The sequence below is a fragment of the Podarcis tiliguerta genome (genome assembly GCF_965153285.1).
Source record: "Podarcis tiliguerta genome assembly, chromosome: 2".
Taxonomy (NCBI): domain Eukaryota; kingdom Metazoa; phylum Chordata; class Lepidosauria; order Squamata; family Lacertidae; genus Podarcis; species Podarcis tiliguerta.
Genome location: NC_139535.1, coordinates 61387714 through 61412232, shown reverse-complemented (window position 1 = coordinate 61412232; position 24519 = coordinate 61387714). Strand labels below are relative to the sequence as shown.

Genomic DNA, 24519 nt, shown 5'->3' with positions numbered 1-24519 from the left:
AGGGCAGCAAGTTAAGAGAATTGTTAGGGTGGATTGACTGAAATCCTTTGACTGAAATTTCCCATGTTGAAATTCATAGGTTTCCTGTGTACTTAAATATTTGCTATAGCAATTTAGACATATCGGGTGGTATTATGTTAAGCTGTACTCAGAGTAGACCCACTGAAATTAATGACCATGACTAAGATAGGTCCCTTAGTTTCAGCCGATTACTTCCCAACGCTTTGCAGATAAATAAAGGAGCATAATCAAAAACCTTTGGTCCTACAGCCTTTTGCATTGGAGATAAATATCTGCTTAGTCAGGGAATGAATTTTTCTGTTCATATGCAAGCATGCTATGCAGAGGCAGTTGTTTATAAGGCCACAGTCTTATCCATATACAGTGGTACCTCAGGTTACATACGCTTCAGGTTACAGACTCCGCTAACCCAGAAATGGTGCTTCAGGTTAAGAACTTTGCTTCAGGATAAGAACAGAAATCGTGCTCTGGCGGCACGGAGGCAGCAGGAGGCCCCATTAGCTAAAGTGGTGCTTCAGGTTAAGAACAGTTTCAGGTTAAGAACAGACCTCCGGAACGAATTAAGTACTTAACCCGAGGTACCACTGTATTTGGAAATAAGTCCCATTTAACAAAATGAGGCTTCTGAGCTGATGTGATTAATTGATATGCTTAGTGATGTGCTGAAGTGTCAACAATTTTCTACAAGCAAAGTCTGGTAGCAATTTGACAAAATATTGCTCTCCCCCGCTCCCAGGAAATGTCCGTGCTGTCTGTTTGGTAAGAATCATAAATATTTGGAATCTGAGAACTGAACACATTGCTGAGGTAGCAGGAGAGCATAAAACAGGTGTACCTAGCCTTCCATTTGACTTCTGTGGATGATTCTTTATAAAGGATATCATTGCCTTAATTCTAGCAATTGTGGTGACTTGCTGCTTCCTGGGTCCGGTTCAAAAACCCACAGTACTAAACAGAATAAATTATGTATTGGATCACTTATCTGGCTTCTGAAGTTAAGCATTATATTCCTGGTGCTGCCTCTCTTTAACATGGAAAACCTGACTTTTGGTTCAGTCTATTTGATAGATAGACTGGTTTTAATAGACTGGTTGACATTGTGTTGCGTTCTTTACGTTTCATTTTAAAACAAGCCGTGTTTATAAACACTCTTGCAAATGTAAACTGCTTTTATTTTTATTTCTTTTAATTAAGGAGCTGGAAAGAACAAGCAGTCTCATGTATATTAATGCTGAGGGCATATGCATGCATTCATTTGGCTTAAACTCTGAAAGATGATGGACCCTTTTTGCTGTGTCAGTTGCAAAGGGCAGGCTGCCCATTGGCCGTGCTCAGTCTTCCTGACCTTAATATGGCATGTTAGTCACTCCCTTTGCCCCAAAACTTTCAAGGATGTGCTGCTTTCGTTCCCCTCTGAAAAGCTGGTGGCCTAGATTTGTGAGGAGAGGGGAGAGGAACTGAGTTTGGAACAAATGCTTCATGATGCCTAGCAAGCTGGAACTGGGGTGTGTGTGTGTGTGTGTGTGTGTGGAGGTTGTGGAGAGTTTGCCTAGAAAGCTGGGTTGATTGTAATGCTGTTTGTCAGGGATCTCAGATTAGAAGAGGCTGCATTAAGTACAGAGGAGAGCCTGCCTTCAGGGGACTGAGCTGGGACATTGTTAGAAGGTGAGCCTCTTTCGTCTGCATGCCAAGCATGGGGGCGGGGGGGGGGGCGCGGAGGATGAAGTCTCCCCCTCTTCCCACCAGCATTTTGCTTTAGTGTTTTGGAGGCAAAACACACTTGACTGAATGCTTGAAGGAGTTATATCCGCTGTCTTTGAAGCTACAAAGATGAGAGATTTCCTGCACTCTCATGTTGTAATGTAGGTGGATTTTGTAAACCTATGACAGGTTCCACACCAAGCATGAGCTTGGCAGAGGATAAAGGGATGGGGGCAGAAGGGGGGGGGGAGTGGATATCAAAAGAACATTTGGACTCATCTGTTGGATAATGAAAGGCAGGCTAGAGATGGAAGGCAAATAGCCTTAATGGGTATTTCTGTCGCAGGCCACAAATATGCATCAAATCTGTGTTATGATTGAAGCTGGCCTGCCAGTTGTTTGTGAAACCTTGCTTCTTTTGGGTGGCGCTTCTTGTACAGAATGCAAACCTGAATTCTTCTTTTTATTGACTTAATAAAGGAATGGCTCCATAGGGATTTTGAAATGGAAACATACATTGTTTTAAGATTAGTGTTTTAAATTACGGTTGCCCAGTATTTTGCATTCTGATATTGCTGCTTATGATAGCCTTGTTTACAGCCTTGTTTGTGACTTTATGACTTTATAGGAGCAGGTGGCGCTGTGGTCTAAACCACGGAGCATCTTGGGCTTGCCGATCAGAAGGTTGGCAGTTCGAATCCGCACGATGGGGTGAGCTCCTGTTGCTCTGTCTCAGCTTCTGCCAACCTAGCAGTTCAAAAGCATGCCAGTGCAAGTAGAAAAACAGGTACCGCTGTGGCAGGAAGGTAAATGGCATTCCTGTGCACTCGTCACGGTGTGCTGTTGCCCCAGAAGCGGTTTAGTCCTGCTGGCCACATGACCCGGAAAGCTGTCTGTGGACAAGGAAATTTGTAATCCAATGTCTTCCAGTTTGCGCAATAGATACTCTGAATGCTTCCAATAGCCAAGTAATGAGTCCTTTTGAATGCATTTTCAGAGTTTGGTCCTCCCAAACGTTTAAAAGGGGGAGCTGTGGAATCATTTGGATAGGAGTCTTATATATTGCAGAAAGTTCATGATACACCTCTAACCAAAATTCTTGTTCAGGCAGGCACTCCCACAATAAATGGAAGAATGTACCTTGCACCCTACAGCCTCTCCAACCACATGATGTCATCTGTGAAGTTATATGTGAAAGCTGAACTGGTTTACGATGCCACCTGTGGGAGATTTTTTGATGAACAGTTCTCATATAAAGGGAGATACAGATTGGTGGGACATAAGAGTTCCATAGTTTCTTCCACTTACTTTCTGGTGTAATTGTACCCATATCTATGTTCCAAAGCAACTTAATTCCTTTTAGGAATGCAGTAGTCAGATCCAGAATGCTATAGTGGTGAATAGGTGTCCTGTGGTTTAACTGTTCTACAGAACAGAGAAGGAGGCTTCTGGGAAGGTGGTGGGCTTGCTTTTCTTTGATAGTCTGGGGCACTTTTTGCAAGAAGCTTGAAACCAAAACTGAAACAGATGCAAGGAATAGCAAAAATCATTGAAGGGATGATTTCACTTCAGAGGTACTATTTCTAGCTTGGTATGTTTCTCTTGGGAATCATGGTATAGTTCTTTCCCCAAAGTGTTCAACCTTAGAAAGCATGTAGAAGGCTGCTTGTTCATTTTAAAAGAAAAACCTCTGCAGAATTAAAAATCTGAAAAACGTTGTATTTCCGAAATACACTCCCTTCCCATGTGCATTCTGAAGGACTCTACTCCCATCTGCTAATGTTCAACTGAAGCATCTCACGGTTAGGAGGAGCACAACTAAAGAGAATTTGGCCTGTTTCTGTGTGTTAAGTTAAGCAGATCTTTGGAAAGGGACAGGATTATCCTCCACATAAACAGAGAGTGTAATCTGGTAGATTGGAAGCGGAAGTTAGGTAAAGGAAGACAGAGCATGGAAGATAAAGGCAATAAAATTGACTATTTAACACATGGCTGGATTTGAGAACAGAAAGCTTCTGTTTACCAGAGGCATACAATCCTAGATTAGTCTCCCTACATGGTTATGGTATTAAAGAGGCTTTCTGCCCCTGAGTTAAGGCCTAGTCCCAAGGAATGGTGGGATGGAGTTGTAGTGTATTAACACTCTTTCTGTCTCTTTGTACATAGTCTGATTTCTTTTTCAAAAAATTATTTCATCCTTGGAATAGAACTGCCATATTGTTCTGGTGTCTGACTAGTGATCTTGTTCACTGCTTAAGTCCTCTGGATTTTGCCAACCTTGTCTGGTGCGGTTGGTCATATTTTCTTCCCCTGTGGCATGGCCTGCTGCCATTTGGTTTCCGTGCATTGCCTGCAACCTTTCAGACTCCTTGAAAACGATTACGAGATGGCTGTCAGTGCCCAAGCCATGCTTTGGAATGTGGAGTGTAAGCAGATAACGAAAGGTGTTGTGGTCGCTCACGCTGAGTGTGTGTGTTTTAGTCCATTGCTTTTCGTACAGTTTGCATGCAGTAGAATTTGTTCTACAGGACTCCATGGGATGGAATTGCCTTGGTCTCGAGGAAAAGGGGCATCGAGCAATAGTGGTGTCTCGGCAGAAGGAAAACCACGCGTTTCTGTTTGTCATGCTGAGCTAAATTCCATTCTGTACAGTATGCTGAACTAGAGTGTGCGTGTTGGGCAGTGACACGAGACGGCCAAAAGGTAAATTTGAGCTGCTACTTCAGCAAGCATCTAAAGTTGTAAGTGACCCCCCCCCCCCCGTTTTCTTTCTGTGCCAGAGCCAATCCTGTACACTGGAATATTTCTTCTCCACATTTTCTTTTTCTTTCTTCTTTTTGCTGTTTGTTGAGAGCGGCTGGGTGAAAGGAGGAAGGGGAATTCCTGTAGCTGTTACTAAGTTAATGGACCTCAGATCTAACTCTGCCACCTCTAGCAGTTTCCCCTTAATATTCATCTGTTCCGTTTGAATGCTTCACTGTCTGATACTTCATTTCAGCACTGCTCCGAACTTGGGAATAAAGCAGTCATAATGTTCCAGTGCCTGTGAACATGGGATTGGAGGAGCAACTATAATTCTGCCTTGCTGTGATTAGGGTACTTATGCATACTTGTGCTGACAGGGCAGAATTCTGCTGCCTTGTTTAGAGGATTATATGCATGGTTCCATAAAATAATTATTAAAGATTTGGAAACTAGAAGATGATTGGGCTTTTGTGATGGTTGGATGTATTCTGCACCAAACCAAACTCCATGGCTCAGTTTGCACCTCACAGAGTTAATGATTTACCATGAAGATGTAGATTGCTCCCGCTTTGTTCTACTCGTAGTGTGAATGCAAACAACAAATCACAACCCCTGGCCCAGCCCCATGGCCAAACTGGGGTTATTTGTTTGTTTTGCTCTAAAATGGCTAAGCCAAGGACAAACCTTTGCTTCACACAGTGTGGAGCAAAACAAACCATGATTTCTTGTTGGGAAGGAGTGAAGTAGTACACATTCACAGCAAGTGATTTACCATGAAATGCGAACACAGCCTGAGTAGAAATTCTGTAAAACCCATAGAGCCAGGTATTGAACACAGGTTTTGTTATGTTTCCTAGTTTGTGCTTGCATGCCCAGATCAGCAATTCATGCCAGGCAATTCTTGCTCTTTCACGGTCTAGCTATGAAGCCTTCCCCTACTTAGTGATTAAAAAATGCCCATTGCTTATGAAAGGTTTAGGTAACACTGTCCTAATAGCTTTATTTCCTTTATAAGCTGTTTAGATCTCGTTAGCAACCTCTTTATTTCCCTTCCCCTGACTCTGGGAAGTAAGTACAAATTATATGAAGTGAAGGAAATGCATTATTTCCATATATTCTTTGAAGTCCTGTTGCTACTTCTTCATCCTTGCATCCCTTTCCCCTCTGGATTGGCAACTGGGAGCTGTTTGGAACTGGGTTTGGATTGGGGAATCAGCACATGGAGGTCCCAAACATCAGCTCTGAATTGCACAGAACTTTTTTTACTAGGGTGGACCCTGTTAACCTTGCTGTATAAGTAGCAGGAACAGCAGCATCGCTCACTGTTATTATTACTATGAACAAAACCAGCACAATATGATGAGAGCACCTTATTAGAGCAAAAGTTGATTTGCGGGTTGTGTGTGCGTATGCACCGTCACCCAAGCCCCTTTCTTGTTGGTGATTAAAGATGAATGCCTAATCTTTTCCTGTCAGTAACTATTGCCTATCCTGCCTCTCCATGCATTGACATTAAATCTGTTGGCTGTCAGTTCTCTGTGTGTAGCCATGGGAACTCTGATGTCACTAACGAGAGCTTGTGACTTTCCTTCCATGCAGGAAAGATGACTAGTGAAGGCAGCAGGCGGCAGGTTGGCGGGATGTTAATTATTGTAAATGGTAGAAACGGAGTAAAAAAAACCCATCTGGTGGTTCCAAGGTGGGATTCTTGATTAGTTTTATCTCTTCCCCCCACCTCACACCCGCCTTTTATATTATAAATGCTAATTTTTCCTGCGGAGGAAGAAATGCTGGGGGTGTGCTCTCTTTGTAGGGAGGGGAAAGGGAGCTTAATGGTTAATGTCTAGTAAGCACTTTGGGAGATTAAAAGGGCTATTTATTCTTGCAGTTCCAGCAGAGGAACTTGTTGAAACGTGGCAGTGCTCCTGTCACTCAAAAGCAACTGCCTTTGGGGAAAACTTCTGATTGACAAACGAAGGTGATGAGCTGGGTTTAGGAGAACAAAATGCTGTTCTGGGGGAGAATCTGCCGGAAAAACATCTTTCTTAGGAAACTTTGAAATGATTTCTCTTGCTGATTTTTAATACAAAAAACGCACTCCTCTGGAGAGTGGAGCCTTGCCTGCGAAGGTGTGTCTTACAGAGACAGGTTGCAGTTGAAACCAATGCTTAATTAACCCTTTGCAAAATAATTGATCAGTTCTTTCATTCTATATTTCTTACACAACAACCGTATTCTTTTTTGAACTTTCATTTGAATTGAACATCTACTCCCTGCCTCCGTCCCCCAAATATACATTAAATAGCATGCTTGCAGTACTGGGTTTCTTTGTGGGGCAGTGGGGGTGGGTTGCAGAGAATTTGCAATACTGCTTCACTGCGCAAAAAGTCACCTTCTTGCCTAGCTATATTGTGTCTTAATTACAAAACCTAGGATGATCCATTCACACCATGCATTTCTAGATCTTTAAAATACCATATGGTTTGGGCCTATGCTTTTCTTTGGACTGCCTATACTCTTCTCTATTGTTGTTTCCTATGGTGGGCCCGGGACGCGGGTGGCGCTGTGGGTAAAAGCCTCAGCGCCTAGGGCTTGCCGATCGAAAGGTCTGCGGTTCGAATCCCCGCGGCGGGGTGCGCTCCCGTTGCTCGGTCCCAGCGCCTGGCAACCTAGCAGTTCGAAAGCACCCCCGGGTGCAAGTAGATAAATAGGGACCGCTTACTGGCGGGAAGGTAAACAGTGTTCCGTGTGCTGCGCTGGCTCGCCAGATGCAGCTTGTCACGCTGGCCACGTGATCCGGAAGTGTCTCCGGACAGCGCTGGCCCCCGGCCTCTTAAGTGAGATGGGCGCACAACCCTAGAGTCTGTCAAGACTGGCCCGTACGGGCAGGGGTACCTTTACCTTTACTTATGGTGGCCCCACAGCAATGCAGTTGGGGCCATTTCTACACTGGAGTCCTTTGCGGGAACCCCTGAAGAATGTTTTCCCTTCTTTCCCCAAATGGCCTTTGTGATGTTTGTTAGCTGGGCGGTGGTCCGGCTGAATTGTGTGCTTTTCTGTTCTGCTTTTAAAAACCCTTCTTTACGTGGTGCGTTGAGTGGTAGTGTTAAGTATTTATTTTTAAATACGTATTACTTTTCTTTTATCCTTTTTGATGGGCACTTGCCCCAGAAAAGCGGCCTAATAATCACCATCATAATACTAAATTAAAAAAAAAATCATAGGAATGCTGTGTGGCGGGGAGCATAATCTGTGACATATTGTGGAATTTCATTCATTTCCGTGGTAGTTTTGCCCTTTTGAGGGCCAAACGGCGCGTTACACTGAACAAATTGTGTGCAGCAATCTCTCCTTTTTTTTACTTTGATGAATTACAGGTACAAACAGGGTGATCCTTACTTGGAAGGCCACATGCAGAGAGGAGAAATTTATCTCTTCTCCCCAGCATTGTCAGAACTGAAACTGAACATGAGCGCCCACCCCTCATGCTACTATAATGTTGGGGGTGTGTGTGTATGTGGGGGGGGGGGATCTTTCCTGTTGCGGCAGTGAGAAGTTACTTCCTAAGTGTTCTAGCTGTGGGGAAGGGCAAGAGATGTTAGTTCCGATTGTGCTGTGGAGGGAAGAAAGAAGTCTTCCCACACCCACACAACATATGCCACATTTCCAAGTTAAGGATTGCCTCCTGTGCGCATGCAATTAATAAAAATAAAAGGGGAAAGGAACCTACGCGCTACACATTATGTGTAGTTTCGCCCCTAGATCCATTGATTTGTAGGGCAGGCGGGGTGGGGGAAGAAAATAAACATCCAAAAGCAACCTTCAAATACAAATTTGGTTCAGTTTCCACAGTCTCTTCCAGCTCGTTGCCCACAGAATTTCAAGTAGTAGTACATTGGTTTTATTTGGCTGTAAGAACGTAACCAAGTTTCAAGTTGTGGGCTCACTTACTCTTTTTGCCGTTTCATGAGCTCAGAAATAAAGTCTTTGCATTCAAAACATACATACACAGTATCTGGAATTCAGCTAACTTTCACTCAGAGCAGACGCACAGAAATTAACAGACCTAAGTTGGTCATGGCCATTAATTTCAATGGGACTACTCTTGAGTAAAGCTGAGGCTCGTGAAGCTGAGGCTCCAATACTTTGGCCACCTCATGAGAAGAGAAGACTCACTGGAAAAGACCCAGATGTTGGGAAAGATGGAGGGCACAAGGAGAAGAGGACGACAGAGGACGAGATGGTTAGACAGTGTTCTCGAAGCTACAAACATGAATCTGACCAAACTGTGGGTGGCAGAGGAAGACAGGGGTGCCTGGCGTGCTCTGGTCCATGGGGTCACGAAGAGTCGGACACGACTGAACGACTAAACAACTCTGAGTAAAGCTCAATCACCTATAAGTGCTAGTTTATCAAGGGAAAACTTCTCATTTAATAACCTACTTTATTGTGTGATGTATCTGTTTATGTGATATAAATGTTCATCTGTGATGTCTTGTCTACATCCAGTTGACTAATGTAGTTGTGCCAGGCAGATTTGGTCTGTAGCTGAGGGTCCTTTTAAAGTTGCCCAGATAGTATCATACAGATAATACATTATTGCTAATAATCGCTTGTAAAGCACCTAATGCTTACTAAGTGCTGTGCAGACATTAAAAACCAAGGTGGTTTGATTTATGAATGATCAGTAAGGAATATGGGCTGCTTCAGTTCAGCATTATGGGTAGTATTAAGAAATATAGCTAGAAATCCTAGTACTGTAAATGGATGACGTATAGTTAGAGATTCTAGTAATTATGTTGGTTCCGGGACGGTATTATAGTCAGGAAATTCCTTTGGGCAATAGGCAGATGCTATGCTTCATGCTAGGAAATTTATTATTATTAATTATCATCATCATCATCATCATCATCATCACTGTTACTACTACTGCCACCATTTGCAGTAGGGAGTTGCCAGTGCCTCTTTATTCCAGTAGTTTGATGTGATGCCACAGAGAGAGTATTGGCAGAGAAGTCATGGCCTTTCTGGCTGCCATGGATGGGCTTAGCTGCTCTGACGTCGCCCTCAGTGCTTAGAAGGATTGTTGGAAATGTTAGTCTGAATTCTGAGGATCCAAACATTATTGAAATTAAATCCTTTCATATGGCACTACTTCAGTGGGTTTTGAATGAGCTCTTTGTAGAAGAAGTGGCATATAAATGTAGTAATAAATTTAATGAATCATTGATTCTGTGTTCTCATGGCATTTTACTAGAAAAGCATGATTCTGCTTACTTTCTATGGCAGGATAGTTAGCATAATGCAAAGAGTTGTGTCAAATGCTGCAATTTGTGTAAACTGTGTGTCTGGAGCTATGTAAAACTTCCTAAATCCTCAGGAATATCACACCTTGGCCTGCCTGAGACACAGAAACCCCACCTTATACGTGATGCGATTTCCTCCTTCCCCACACCAAAATGCAATCCCTTAAAAGAGATGTTTCTTCTTGTTTCTGGGTCTCTCTTGCCTCCTTGCTAGGAAGGGAGGGAACTCTGTTGCAACAGAAAAAATAAAGACCTGTCTTGCTTTCACTGCCGCCTGCCTCCATCCATTCATCTCTGACCGATCATGGACTTAGGGGACTCAGCCCCTTGGGGAGTTGGGCAGCAAAAGCCAACCATCCCTATTTTTTCTATATCTGATGGATTCTGTCCAGGATCTCAGTCATGGCTGAGCTAGCTATCTAGCTATACAGTTACCTGTGTCATATTGGTATAGCTGCTTTGCCCTGGCTTTCTAGTAGTATGGACATTTTTCTGTGGTTTCTAGGGTGATAATTGTGATCTTTTCAAATATTGGGAAGGTTCTATTTCTCTCTTTGCCTTGCATAAACATCAAAAAACCTTGATTTTGCTGTTTTACACCCACTTGAGACAGATCAGGCATTTCTAAGGAACAGAAAAGGAGTGAAGGTAAGAAATCGATAGTCTAGGAGATCTGGCTTCAGGCCTTTTTTGTGACACTTCAGAGGCCTGGTGGGCAAATCTTTCCTACTCTTGGAATTAAACCTGTCCCCAGTTCCATTATCTCCTTGCTTCAGGCAGGAGGGGAAATGACTGGATTAAGCCTGGCATTAATCCAAACTACTTTTCAACCAGCTTCCTTTTTAATCGCACTGTTGTTGATTTTACTTGATACTCCCCCCCCCCTTTAAAGTCATCTCCATCCTTCTGCTCACAGCGTCTCACACCACATCCACTTTAGGGCTTGGCTTATTGCTTCTTCCACTGCAATAAGGCGGCAACTGTCCCCTTGCATGATGCACAAATGTGTTAAAGTTCTGAAAGGGGGCAGACAAAATTGGAAACAGCCTGGCCAGAAGCCTCCAAGCTACGATTCAGTAGGGCACCCGAGAGCTGGGAGGTTCTCTGTGGTGGCCTTTAGAAAAGCCTCCCCTGGATTGCTGGTTGATTCATGCTGGAGTCTATTAATAGCTTTGCTCCACCTGCTAAGGTGCGAAAGTCCAAGGCAGCAGGCCATTGGCTGCTACTCCCCTTCAGTCCAGAGGGTGCTGCCGGTGGTGACCTTCCAGCTGTCCCTGGGCAACTCTTCGAACACAGCAGAGCTGGGCTTAAAAGGAGGAGAGGAGAAGAACAATTGGGAGGAGAGGCTGGCAAGTAACAAGAGATCAGTGTAACCAAACACAGCAACTAAACCAGGACGTGCAGGCTCTGTGTTTCCAGATTTTGCAGATGTTAAACATTGGTGGGATACTTATTGGACTGCTTATTGTACATGTGCCTCGCCGTTAAGCCTGTTGCATAGAAAACTAGGAGGCTGGGTTTCAAACGATAGGAGAACTTGAGTGGAATACCAAAGGTCAGTATTTGAATCACTCATCCAAAGGTCACTGCGTTTCAGGCTGTTTTGTCTTCGGAACAGACAGATGGCCCTTGCTCTCTTCCTGCGCTGCGTGGCTGTTTACAGCTCACCATGCTCTTTCCCTCGGTGGAGTGGAAGGCTTACCCTCATGATGTTTAGATAAGGGTTTCCTCTTTGCTGTTGTGTCAAACACCTGCAGCCAGTTGGCTTGAGCACCGCTTGTGTTGCATGTTAGAGTTGTTTCTCCGGGATGCACTTGAACACTTGATGCCCTCGAAAGGTGGCTTCAGGAGGCCACATGTTTGGATTTTGGTGGCCAGCCATGGTGTCTGGTAGAGCTGTCTTTGCTGTACAGGGACAGGCAGATGCACCCCTTTTTGAACCTGCTGTGCTCAGGGGGCAGTGGTGATGAGGAGCGGTGTGTGTAAAAACCCTTTCTCTCATACCTGCGGCATTGATGGGGGTGCATCCCAATGTGCTGGGCACCATTTTCCAAAGAGCCACTCTGCTTCCTTGTGCTTCTGAATACTTTAAAAAGAAGGTTTCTGCTTCAGAAGGGAACGCAGGAGCCTTTTTCTTCTGGTTGATGGAACTGAACATTTCTGGTAGTTGGTGGCAACCATATCGGTGGACCATGAATATTGCTGTTCTGCAAAGGGGTTGTTAACATATAATGATGCTGTAGAGGCTGAGTGAGTGAGTGAGTGCGCGTGTGTGTGTAGGAAGATCTGTTGCACAGCACAACAAAAAGGGTCCTAGAATTTGGAGGAGTGTGTATCCCATGACTTATCGGCCGACTGACTTGTGAACTTTAGATGAAAGAATAAGGAATCCTCGTCACTTTTTTGTTTTGTTTTGTTTGCTTCCACTAACCCTTTTGTAAGTAGGGAAGCAGAAGAAAAATGGTATTGAATTGTCAGTGCAAGTCTAAACATGCCTGGATCGGGTATTGGAAGCTTTGCCAGATGCTTAGCTCTGACTTGCACCTGATGTGCATCTTTGAAAGTTTCAGGTGCTTATTCACAGATGACTTTTAAGGGGAGTAGCATAATCGTGTTGTAGAACCCTGGGGGCCAAATGAAATGTGACCCGTTGAATGTGCCTTTCCATTTAACTGGAGGTTTTCGTAGAATTGGAAGGGACCACAAGGATCATTTAACAATGCAAATTGTAACAGCTACTCTAAACTGAGGTTGTCCAGACTGCAACAAGCGCGGAGGGAGATTTTAATCATTTTTTCGCTGTAGAAAGTCCCTCCTCTGATGCTGGCAATTGTATTGGGAAGAAATCCCCACGGCTGCCAGTGTAGGATATTTCCTTCTCCCAATGCAAGTGTCAGCTTCAGATGTGCCCTGAGTGCTAAATATGCCACTGGCCTTAAAAAAACCCCACACTACCCCAAACCATTACCACATACAGTGGTACCTCGGGTTACATACACTTCAGGTTACATACGCTTCAGGTTACAGACTGCGATAACCCAGAAATATTGCTTCAGGTTAAGAACTTTGCTTCAGGATGAGAACAGAAATTGAACGCGGCAGCAGCAGGAGGCCCCATTAGCTAAAGTGGTCTTCAGGTTAAGAACAGTTTCAGGTTAAGTATGGACCTCCAGGACAAATTAAGTACAGTGGTGCCCCGCAAGACGAATGCCTTGGAAGACGAAAAACTCGCAAGACGAAAGAGTTTTTCCTTTTCTGAGTTGCTTCGCAAGACGGATTTCCCTATGGGCTTGCTTCGCAAGACGAAACGTCTTGCACTTTTTTTTTTTAACCGCCAATGCATTCCTATGGGAAACCGTCAATACACATTGGTGCTTCGCAAGACGAAAAAACTCGTAGAACGAAAAAACTCGCAGAACGAATTAATTTCGTCTTGCGAGACACCACGGTACTTAACCTGAGGTACCACTGTATCTTATAAGATACAAAACTTCCTTGCCCTTTACTGCAAATTTGTTCTATAGAAGTAGATGGCCAGGTTTGCTCTTTTTAGCAAATCTGGAAAAGAATCAAATGGGAAGTTTTGCCTCTGTGTGGATTGTTGAGGCTGTTTCTTGACAGCAGGACATCTTGTAGGTGTTTAGGAGTTGCAGGTGAAACATGGCTTGAATCTGTGGTCTTTCCCTGGGTGCTGGTCTTGCAATGGCTGTTCCAAACTCTGTGAGCGAAATCAGAATTGTTTCCCTTTTTTTTTTGTGGGTTAAAGCTGGGCAACGGGCCCCCGCTCTGGCTTTTCTTAAGTGTACAAAGAAACAGCAGTATTCTTACGGTTCTCTGCACTGTTGAACTATTAAGTATTAAAGGCTTCTTGTGGTGTGTTGGCAAGTGATTGACACTAAGCTGAAGCAGGTGCAGAGTGTGTGGCGGCTTCCTCAAAGCTATGTGGGGGTGAACAACTACGCTGGGAAAGCAAACTGCGGGCTCTCCCTGTGCCCACTGGGTGTTTAGGCCTCTGGATTGTATGGCAGCTGGCCCTTTGACTGGTACACCAAGAATGAGCTTGCGGGAGGAGGGGCCGTAGACCTACATATCTAGCCTAATAATGAAAGCTGAGCTTGAGGGCTGAAGCTGGCCTGTAATGCACTATCTGCCTTATGCAGACTAAAGGCCCCGGGAGGACCCAGCAAGCTACATTTGCATTTAAACACCACACATTCAAAACACCTATCTTGAATTTCCTTAGCTTTTTCTTCCAAGAAGCTTCTGTGAGATAGAAAAGCCCTAGAAGCCTAGAGACACCCCCCTCCCATAAAAATAGTTTTAGTTAAAAGGGAGGTAGGATTCATATAGGGGTGCAGGCAGGGAGAACGCTGCTGCTTACAATAATCAATTTGACACAATCCAACTCTTGTCATGCCTGGAGATAAAAACAAGTGCACTCCCTTGGATAAGTGGCATAGCGCCTGAACACGTGCAAAGTTTATTTCCCTACCCTTTTATAGGTCCAGGCCAACTTCAGCTGTGGCAACTTCTTTCATCAAAGGCATGGACCACTGAGGGGTCCATAAATAAAGGTTTCTCTGTGGGAATATGCCATGTTTGGGAGGCGGCTTGAGTTTGTGGGATTTTCCAGGTTGTGAGGGACGCGGGTGGCACTGTGGGTAAAACCTCAGCGCCTAGGACTTGCCGATCGCATGGTCGGCGGTTCGAATCCCCGCGGCGGGGTGCGCTCCCGTCGTTCGGTCCCAGCGTCTGCCAACCTAGCAGTTCGAAAGCACCTCTGGGTGCAAGTAGATAAATAGGGACCGCTTACCAGCGAGAAGTTAAACGGTGTTCCATGTGCTGCGCTGGCTTGCCAGATGCAGCTTGTCACGCTGGCCACGTGACCCGGAAGTGTCTGCGGACAGCGCTGGCCCCCGGCCTCTTAAGTGAGATGGGCGCACAACCCTAGAGTTGGACACGACTGGCCCGTACAGGCAGGGGTACCTTTACCTTTTTAGCAGGTTGTGAGACGATGTTCTTCCCAGAGGGAATTTGCTAATACCTTGTTTGCCCTTTTTCTTTTAAACGCAGAACAACGCTTCTGGTATACGCCCAAGGATTCGCCATGCGTCTCCACCTGTTGAGAGATGTTCCGGAACCCCAAGACTGCCCAATTTCCGTCCTGATGATGCGTCAGTGATGATGCGAAGCTCTTGGTTTTTCTGCCTCAGAAAGGAACTCTGAATGGATTTGCCATGGTGACATGAAAAAAGACCAGGAGGGATAACGGACTTCCACAGGGGCGATTGTGCACACACACACGCTGCCTCTTAGGGAAATTGTCCTTTCCTGCATCAAGATCTGGAGGGAGGGAGGGGGGCTGGGTGGGGTGGGGTGGGGAAGGAACCTGAACACACTCTATCAAAGCAAGGATGACTTTGGTAAGGATTCGGAGGAGCTTCCGGCAGGTGTCTCCTCAGGTGGTGCTGTTCTTGCTGTTTGCCTTCTGCCTCCTCAGCGTTTTTGTCTCGGCCTATTATTTATATGGGTGGAAGAGGGGACTGGAGCCCTCTGGGGACATCCCAAGTCCGGACTGTGATGAACCGAAGGTCGCCCCTTCTCGCCTGCTTCCGCTGAAGCCCATCAAAGTGGTGGATTCTTCTCGCACAGACCCTTTGGTCCTTGTGTTTGTGGAAAGTCTCTACTCCCAGTTGGGCCAGGAGATAGTGGCCATCTTGGAGTCCAGCCGCTTCAAATACCTGACGGAGATTGCTCCAGGGAAGGGGGACATGCCCACACTGACCGACAAGGACCGAGGGCGCTTTGCACTGATCATCTACGAGAACATCCTGAAGTATGTGAACCTGGACGCCTGGAACCGCGAGCTCTTGGACAAGTACTGTGTTGAGTACGGTGTAGGAATCATTGGCTTCTTCAAGGTATTGGCTTTGGTTTGGGCAAAACTTTTGTGGGAGCAGGTGGGGAAGAATCAGGCCACCTCCAGTGATGGGGTGCGAATTTCCTGCAGGAAATTTTTCAAGTGCTTTATTTTTCGGGGGGGGGGGGGGGGTAAAAACCAGTTTCATATACGGTCCTTGAATGGATGCCAATGGCAAGTAGAGTATTAGGCAGACCTGGGCAGTTTCAAAGAATGTAGCTGTGTTTATTTAATACAAGTAAAATAAACATACTGAATTAAATCGCATTTTCCGACGCAAGCTTAAAAAACACGTTTTTTTGGGGGGGTAAAGTGTTTTCTTATTGTTTCGTTTTATAATGTATATAAAACGGGGAACAATTATAGCAACAGATGAAAAATAAAATATGAAAATTAACTACAGGCAACTCCCCATTTATACGTGTTCAGTGTGTGTACAATCACGCGCACACATGCTGCGCCAAACCCAGAAGTGACCTGAAATGTCACAAAAAATGTTTTGAAAAGGGGTGGACCGGGGCAGGGTGGGATAGAATAGGGTGTTTGCAGGCTTTTTCAATGGTGTTTCAGATAGACACGATTTCACTGATATGTGCAAATGGTGGGTTGCCTGTATAAAATAGACATGTAGAATGAGTAGATGCACTGTAGTTACAATTACATGAGCTGATTTTTTTTGATGCTAATTTTCATAGGAATCTTATTTATTTTTTAAAAAAATATGTGTATGCTGCTGTATCATAAAAAAAAAAAAATCAAAGCAGTTTGCAGCAATAAAAGCATCAAAACTTCTCCCCCAGACCAACATCATTTCATGGGGACAAAGTTAGTCCAACTATGGAGCACAGATCAGTCTTCCTGCATGAATACATGGCCTAGTCCTACAGCAAGGTTAGGATCATCTGTGTTAAACTCCCTACAAATAGAAAATCAACACAGGAGTCACAAGGGTGGCCTAGCATCTCTCCCCCCCCCCGCCAAATATTGCACTAGTTATGCCCTCAGATTTTGCTGCTCCAATGCCACCTTATTTTGTTGCAGTGTAAATCCAGTCTGTTTTAAAGAGGATGGATGAAGAGCTTCAAAGAGTGACATAAACCTTGGACTCAGGTCCATGACCTAAGGGAGAAGGCCAGAAGCTTGCATCATAATGTTATAATCGAACACGTGTAACTGCGAACACTCGCGCACTTAGTTTTCAGATTGCTGTATTAGGTTCTTCCATGTATGTGGTGGGAGGAATGCATAATTATATTTGTATATAATTATGCTCATACCTTTCTATATACCCCACAGATTCACATACCCAAACAGCTGGAGTTTGCCCCCTTCCTTCCTTCCTTCCTTCCTTCCTTCCTTCCTTCCTTCCTTCCTTGTGCTTTGCTGGTTGGTGGTAGCCATTTTCGGGCAAACACATCAGAGAGCAGGAGAAATTGGACAAATCAGGGAGCAGGAGAGACTGGAGAAATCAGTTTTCCCTTCTCTCTCTTTTGCTGGTTGGCTGCAGCCATTTCAATAAGAAACCATAAGTGGGGAGAAAGATTGGAAAAATCCCAGATTAGAAATGTTCCCTTGGGAATCCACATAAATCGTGGACTCGTTATGTGAATGCTCGCCAAACGAACGATTTTCGGGGAACACATTGTGTTTGGTAAGCAGGACCTGTGTGTACTGCTGAACCAGTCCTAAATAAAAATAATTTTAACAATGAGACAGTCCTTAGCTGGTGAAGAGGGCTGTAAAGTAGATTCTTAGTTGTGTACTTCTCAGGACAGAAGTCTGCTTTACTGTTTCCTCCCCTTTTTTCCTTGGACCCAATACTGTGTACACACTGTACATTTAAAGTACTCTCCCCGAAGAATATTGGGAACTGTAGTTTACTTCTCACAGAGCTGCATTTCCCAGCACCCTTAACAAACTACAGGTCCCAAGATTCTTTGGTGGGGAAAATTCTTAAAATGTATAGTATGTACACAGGTCTTCCTGAGGGAACATTCTTCCATCTCGTTCCTTCTGCAGTTAGTGGTACAACAGTGCTGAGAGTGAATGCAGCTTTGAGGGCTTGGCTTGACAGCATGCTTCTCTGAAATTCATTACTGTTGGCTATTGCTGATGCGATAGATTGCCTAGACCCTTTAGCAATAGCCCACCCATATTACAATGGCACAGGTGCTTTCTGAAGGCATCCATATCTGCCACATGCTGGCTCATGCGTGAACAGTAGGGCCCTGGAAGAGCTTCAGCTTGCAAAATGTCAGCCTTTCTTGGACACCTTCTCACAGTCACTACTCGCTATTGAATGGCTTGATGTCTTGCCAGCGTCGAGCCTGATAAGTAAAAGGGCTGTGTATTTTAACTGATGCCAAGAGCGGATTTACAAATCTGCTCCTTTTGAGATGAGGCTGCAGCGCCTTTAGTTCTGCTGGTGACAGTAAAAAAGATAACAGTAATGGTCCTCTTGGGAACTGGTTAATGTGTGAAGAGAACAGATTGTAACAGGGATTTGGGGGCCATCCGGGCGTCCCTGCCTAGCATTATGACTTGACAAGGCCACCCCACCCTGTGCCCTGCTTCCCGTAGTGATTCTTGGATTTGGTTTCCAAGAAGTCAAGTAGGAGGGGATGCAGGCTAACGCAACCCGTATGGCATTTGCCACAGGTCTATTGCATTTCCCCCTGCTTGAATGGGTAAGCCAAGAAGGTTAAGAATCCAGGGCAGAAATGAAGCGTGTAAATGAGGCTTTATCCTGAGACCAAGAGCTGTCCTGCTGCTTTTGACAGACATTTTTTACACAGCAGTCTGTTTCCTCTTCCATTCTGATTTCTCTTGCTTCCTTGGCTCGAACCCACGAAAGCAGTACTATATTAAATTGGTTTAAATTTTCAGAGTGGCAAAGAAGAGTCAGTCTCCCTCCCTCCCTTGCTTCCTAACCCTCTGGCTTTCTGTCCACTTACATAGTTCTATCTTTGAAAGATAATTTGATTGGGTGCTAAGTAGTATGGCTACACTGCATGTTGATCCTTTTCCAGACTTAGTTGGATAAAGCCTGCCCTTGAAAAATCCTTAGTTCATCACACAAAGTATATTCTGTGTGTATTTCAGTGAACTTTACTGGTGGAAAGTACACAAACCACACAACATGAACCTTGCAATAATAAAACAGTGGCTTTCCTTTCTATTGACATAAATGAGAGAAGCAGAAGGGTCCAGAATATATGACGGGAAGAGCCCATCACAGTACCAAAACATATAGCCTAAATATAAGACTACAACCAAAATATAAGAGCCCAACCACAAAGGCTGCTGACTTAACCATTTCTTTGCAGCTGTTTCAGAGAGGCACTCTGGTCCAGAGAGGCTTTCTAAGCCACAGAATTCAGCTTGGTTTGTATATAAAAAGGCTGTATCTGATCTCTTCACCTCCGCGCCCTTCCCCAAGCAGCAGCCTCTTCATCCTAGTCAGAGTTTCCTCCCTCCAATCTAATACAGTGGAACCTCTGTTGTCGAACATAATCCGTTCCGGAAGACTGAAACGTTCGACAACCAAGGCTCAATGGGTGGTCGGCAAATCCCATTGAGAAAATTGAGAAATGCGTCTCAGAAGTTGTTTGACTTCTGAGGCGTGTTTGAAAACTGAAGCAATTACTTCTGGGTTTTCGGCTTTTGAAAACTGAAACCTTTGGCTTCCGAGACGGTCGAAAACCGAGGTTCCACTGTAATCCTGTAGGGCTTCCTTTGTTAACCATCCACGCCCATCACATTTAAGCAAAGTTTTCTGTCAGCTGTGTATACCACCTTCCAACCCTCTCTGGCTTAGGCCTGCCCCCCTCACTTTCCTCCTCTTACATCTTCTTTGGTATAAGTGGAGATTTCAAAAATTTCAAAAATGAATAGCCTTAAATGAAGATTAGACAAATTCATGAAGAATAAGCTATCAGGATTAGTGGCCACATGTAGCCTATGTTCTACCTCTGCCCTTGGAGGCAGTATGTTTCTGAATAACAGTTGCTGGAAGCCACAGGAGGACAGAGTGCTGTTGCACTTGGGTCCTGTTTGCAGGCTCCCCAAAAGCATCTTCTGATTGGCCACTGTGAGGATGGGGATGCTGGACTGGACGGTGCACCAGCCTCAACTTATGTTCTTAACCACCAGAGCAGCTCTTGGAGCCAACAGAACACCCATGTTTAGTAGTTTATAGTAGCAAGGAAACGCTTGAATTCCACAGACTGCTCCCCTGCTCTTGCAAACCTGAAGTGACACACTCAGTACCACGTGTGCTTTCAGGAATTCAGTTAACCTGTACACCAATCACATTGTGCCATTATATTGCCTCTTAAGCATTGTTAATAAATAAATCTGAGACAAATAGGGCTCTAGTTCTTCACCCGCTTTCATACTCTGCTTCCCCTCTGTTCTTTTCCTTATTGTTGGCAGCTACAAGAAATTTTTCTTATGTGACACAACTTGCAAATAAATACTTCACACAGCAGAACCCCTCAAATTCTCTGTTCCTTCCTCCTATATGGAAAATCATAAAGCCTCGCAAATGATGTCATCCTGTATACACGCAACACAAATGGGGTATAAATTCAGTTCATGTGATCTCCCTACAGGCCAATGAGAACAGCTTGCTGAGTGCTCAGCTGAAAGGCTTCCCCCTTTTTCTCCACTCCAACCTTGCGCTGAAGGACTGCAGCATCAACCCCAAATCACCACTCCTGTACATCACACGGCCCAGTGAAGTAGAGAAGGGACTCCTTCCAGGCGAGGACTGGACAGTCTTCCAGTCAAACCATTCCACCTACGAACCTATCCTCCTGGCCAAAACCAAGTCGGCAGAATCCATCCCTCACATGAGCATTGACGCAGCACTCCATACCACTGTGGTTCAGGATCTGGGCCTCCATGACGGCATCCAGAGAGTCCTCTTTGGCAACAACCTCAACTTTTGGCTGCACAAACTGGTCTTTGTCGACGCTGTTTCTTTCCTCACTGGCAAGAGGCTTTCCCTCCCCCTGGACCGCTACGTCTTGGTGGACATTGATGATATTTTTGTTGGCAAGGAAGGCACACGGATGAAAGTGGATGATGTAAAGGTAACGACACACAGCCAGGTTTTGCTCTTGAGGTTGGGATTTGGGGAAGATGTGGGGCTAGCTGTCCTGTGGATCCATTTCTTTGGGCTGAAAGCTACATGATGCTAGGAGCTGTGCCCTGGATCCCTGGATCCTTATTGCTGTTCTTCTGTTCTTCTACCTCTACCACACTGGATCTAGTGTGGCGTTTGTGCTTCTGTCATTCCCAGAATGTGTGAGACTGGGACGGTGACATTTGAAATGCAAGAAGCGTAATCAGGTGTCCCAGCCTCATGGAATTTTAATGTAGGCTCAGAAACCATTTCTTTTTTTAAAAAACCTGTTGTTCACAGCCAACATATTATTGCTTTAGTTGAAAGCCCTTTAAATCAGGATTGCTATGAATAGTTACACAAGTGCAAAAATGTAGATCTGGATTTCCTTGAGATTAAATTGGGAAGCACTAAAATTAAAAATCTTAACTTAGCCCGCTTGTTTTTCAAGATCTGATAAAGAGAACTGTAGGCTGTGAAAGTTTGTCTTTAAGGTGCTACAAAAACTATTTTTAGTAAGATCAAAGAAACAAGAACAAACTAAGAAAGCTCAGAACTTGGAACAAACTTTTGTTGTCTAGGGATAAAATGAACCTTTTACTACGTAATGGTATATTACCAGAAATAGGTGAGAACAATGTGTGTGTGTGTGTAGGAATCAGTTAATGACCACTCTTCCTAATATTTCTATATCTTGGGGAGAGGGATCATTAACTGATTCCTTTGAGAAGAGCAAGAAGAAAGTTAGACTGATGTTAACAACCACGATTTATTTTGTTTGGCTTAGGGAAATGATGGTTTAAGGCTTGAACACTTTCCTTTTTTAAAGAAAAAGCAAAAAGCACAATGTGCAACAGATTTATCACTAGGTCTCTTAGGCACATGTCTGTCTCAGCTTTGTTTCCCATAGAATTATTGTTAAACCTTTGCCTTTTCTCTGCTTTCTTAACAAAAATAGAGCTCTCCAAACAAAGTCCCAGAAGAGTAATTAAGTAGGATTTATATGTGCCTGATGAGGAACATCTGAACGCTTACTCGCCCCCACTTCTACTCCAGACACCTCCACCTCTAAATAACTAGTATTTCTCTAACAAAGGCTAATCTAGTCACTATACTATTCGCTCACGTGAACTATCAAGTGCTTGCTTATGGTGGCAAAGGTGTTGTGGGAGTCCCAAAACTGGGTTATTAGCAGATGGTGACCTTTGAGGTCTAGGAGGCTGCGGAAAATGTAAGCTGCACCTTCCTGGTAAGATGATATTGCAGCTTGCATGTTAATGACTGAAATGTGTATATATAAGGGCATGTGAGGAAAACTGATGTAGTAAGGCCTCCTTGCATTTATACTGGTGGGATGGAAGCTTATGCACTGTGCTCCCTCCCCGACCACTGCTGGGATAATGTAAAAAAAAAGGCCTATGTCATGTGAGAAGACACCATGCTGCAGCTCCTTCTCTTCCTCCAGAAGCTGGGACTTCTATTCCCTCAGCTTTCTAAAGCGAATAGGCTATGGTTTTAAATGTTGCTTTTCATCCCACTCTGTAGGCTCTCTTTGACACCCAGAATGAACTGCGCACCCATATCCCCAACTTCACCTTCAATCTGGGTTACTCAGGGAAATTCTTCCACACAGGTAAGAAGGATTTGTGGGGTGTGTTATTTGGGCTCTCAGGTCTTTCACATTGTGTTGAGGGCTAGGCTAGAAGGTCTGCCTGGTAGGTGATGATAGCTTTGTGGATCAGATTCACCAGGAAAGCTTCCCTTTCTTATTTTTGCCCCTGGAGGTCCAAGGCTTGATCAGTCTGTGTGTTGTGTGCAGGGTGGTTAATGATGTTTTCATGTTCTACTGGGCAAAGCACATGGTTGGTTTGAGCCTGTGGGAGGAATGGCATTCCATTGCATGTTTTCGGTTTTTAGTTGTGACACTATTGGTTTGGGTGTGTCAGGTACGGACGCGGAAGACGAAGGAGATGACCTGCTGCTCTCGTACGTGAAGGAGTTTTGGTGGTTCCCCCACATGTGGAGTCACATGCAGCCTCACCTCTTCCATAACCAATCTGTGCTGGCTGACCAAATGACCATGAACAAGAAATTTGCAGTTGTAAGTAAGACGCTTTCTGGAGACAGAAGCAGAAGGCTGGGGCAAAACAAAAAGCGGGTCGTACCTCAAAAGACGGAAGGAAGGCACGAGTCGATCATTTGTTTATTGTTCAGAATGATGAGTTTGCAATTGCAAAATGAAAAACCTAGCACTGCTAGGACATTGCCACAATGCGTTGCATCAGCACAGCATTCTTATAAATGTCTTGTTGGCTGCTGCAGAAAACAGAGCACTCATTTTTTGGGCTCCTATCTAGTAATTATGCAAGGAGTGTGGTGTGTGTAAAAACATCCCAACATTCAAGTCTCCCCAGGAGTCTTATAGAACCAGCCTCTCCTACTGTATTGTCGGTCTGAGGTGTTGCACCCTTCATAGCATGATAATGAATTGGACCTCCAGGAAGAAAGCATGGCCTGCTTTCCTCCTCTCCTCTCTTGTTGTCTTCTTATGCTCAAGCACTGATCTGTAATCCCACCATTTCCGGAAGGGGGATCTTGGTTCCTGTGATCCCTTCCTACAGAAATGTACTCTGTCTGTGTTCCTAGTCTTTCAGAACTAGTGCCCAAGAGCCTCTTTTCTTAAACCTAAAACCCACCTTCAGATTTTGTTATCAAATAGCTATTCAAAACAAAAATGTCCAGGAGAGCAAACCGATGGTTATGCTGAGTGTGGAATCTCAGCCTCTCTAACCTTGAGCGCATACCATTCTCTGGCACAGGGACAAATAGTGTCCCTGGTAATCCTGCTTTGCTCCAGGCTACCAGTTTTCAAGAACGGCATAAACTTTGCTTGTTTCCTTTCTACCCAACTTTTCTGTTGATGTGCTAACTTCTTTTGTCTGAGGAATTCTTGAAAATTCCTTCATTTCACCCAAGCCCACAGTTTAGTTACAAGTCGGTTCTTCATCCTGTTGCAAATAGGTTTTTATTTATTCATTCACCCTCTTGGTTCCAGGTGTCAGATAGCATCCAACACCTTTCAGTACAGTTCTTTATCTGACCTTTTCAAAAGATGGGTGCTGCCAAGCAACCAGTTCTTGATAGTGCCGTCTGTGGGATGCACAGCTCACTTCTCTTTGTTACTCTTTCAGCACAGCAGAGAGTTGGCTTGAACAAGCCCACTCGAGGGAGAAAAGAACTAAAAGATTAAATCATTAATCCTTTTTTTAAGGAGTTTTGCCAAAGATGCCCTTTGGTGCGTCATACGCACAAAAAAGGAATTTGCAGGTTGCTCCTTTGCGATTACGTGAACAAATGAAAAGAACCTGAGAAAAGGGGAGAAACTTAAAACATAGTCGTAAAATCTCGCAGAAGAACTTTCTTAAAACAATGAAGCACGAAAGCTGTGCTGGATAACTTGGGTGGCAGTCTGTATTCTCTAGTGTTGTGTAAGCTGTGACTTCATAAAATGTGCTACTATAGGCTTCTCCGTGTCCCCATGGGAGAGTTGCTCAGACTTAACACGGAATGCCTGTTGCCTGTAAAGCAGGGCTGAAATGTAATGTTCCAGGTTTTGTTCTTCAGTTATCTTTCTTGCATCTGCTGGAGAGCACCCAGTCTTGTCCTAGGGTCACTGGAGCACGTAAAAGCCTTGCTGG

The 24519-nt window shown here is 44.5% G+C and overlaps 1 protein-coding gene across 3 annotated transcripts in view; it reads left to right on the top strand.

Annotated features, from left to right (window-relative positions):
* The window catches only part of NDST1 (N-deacetylase and N-sulfotransferase 1), a 77492-nt gene that overhangs the window by 33154 nt on the left and 19819 nt on the right, over positions 1–24519 (top strand). The window contains exons 1-5 of one of the 3 annotated variants that reach the window (XM_083424442.1): positions 1576–1686; positions 14847–15694; positions 20307–20789; positions 22367–22454; positions 22768–22922. In XM_083424442.1, coding sequence (XP_083280568.1) covers positions 15188–15694; positions 20307–20789; positions 22367–22454; positions 22768–22922 — 1233 coding nt within the window. In that variant the 5' untranslated portion in view covers positions 1576–1686; positions 14847–15187. Of the gene's footprint in view, positions 1–1575; positions 1687–11039; positions 11329–14846; positions 15695–20306; positions 20790–22366; positions 22455–22767; positions 22923–24519 lie in introns of those variants that run through there. The other 2 variants (XM_083424443.1, XM_083424441.1) reach the window with 2 other exon arrangements.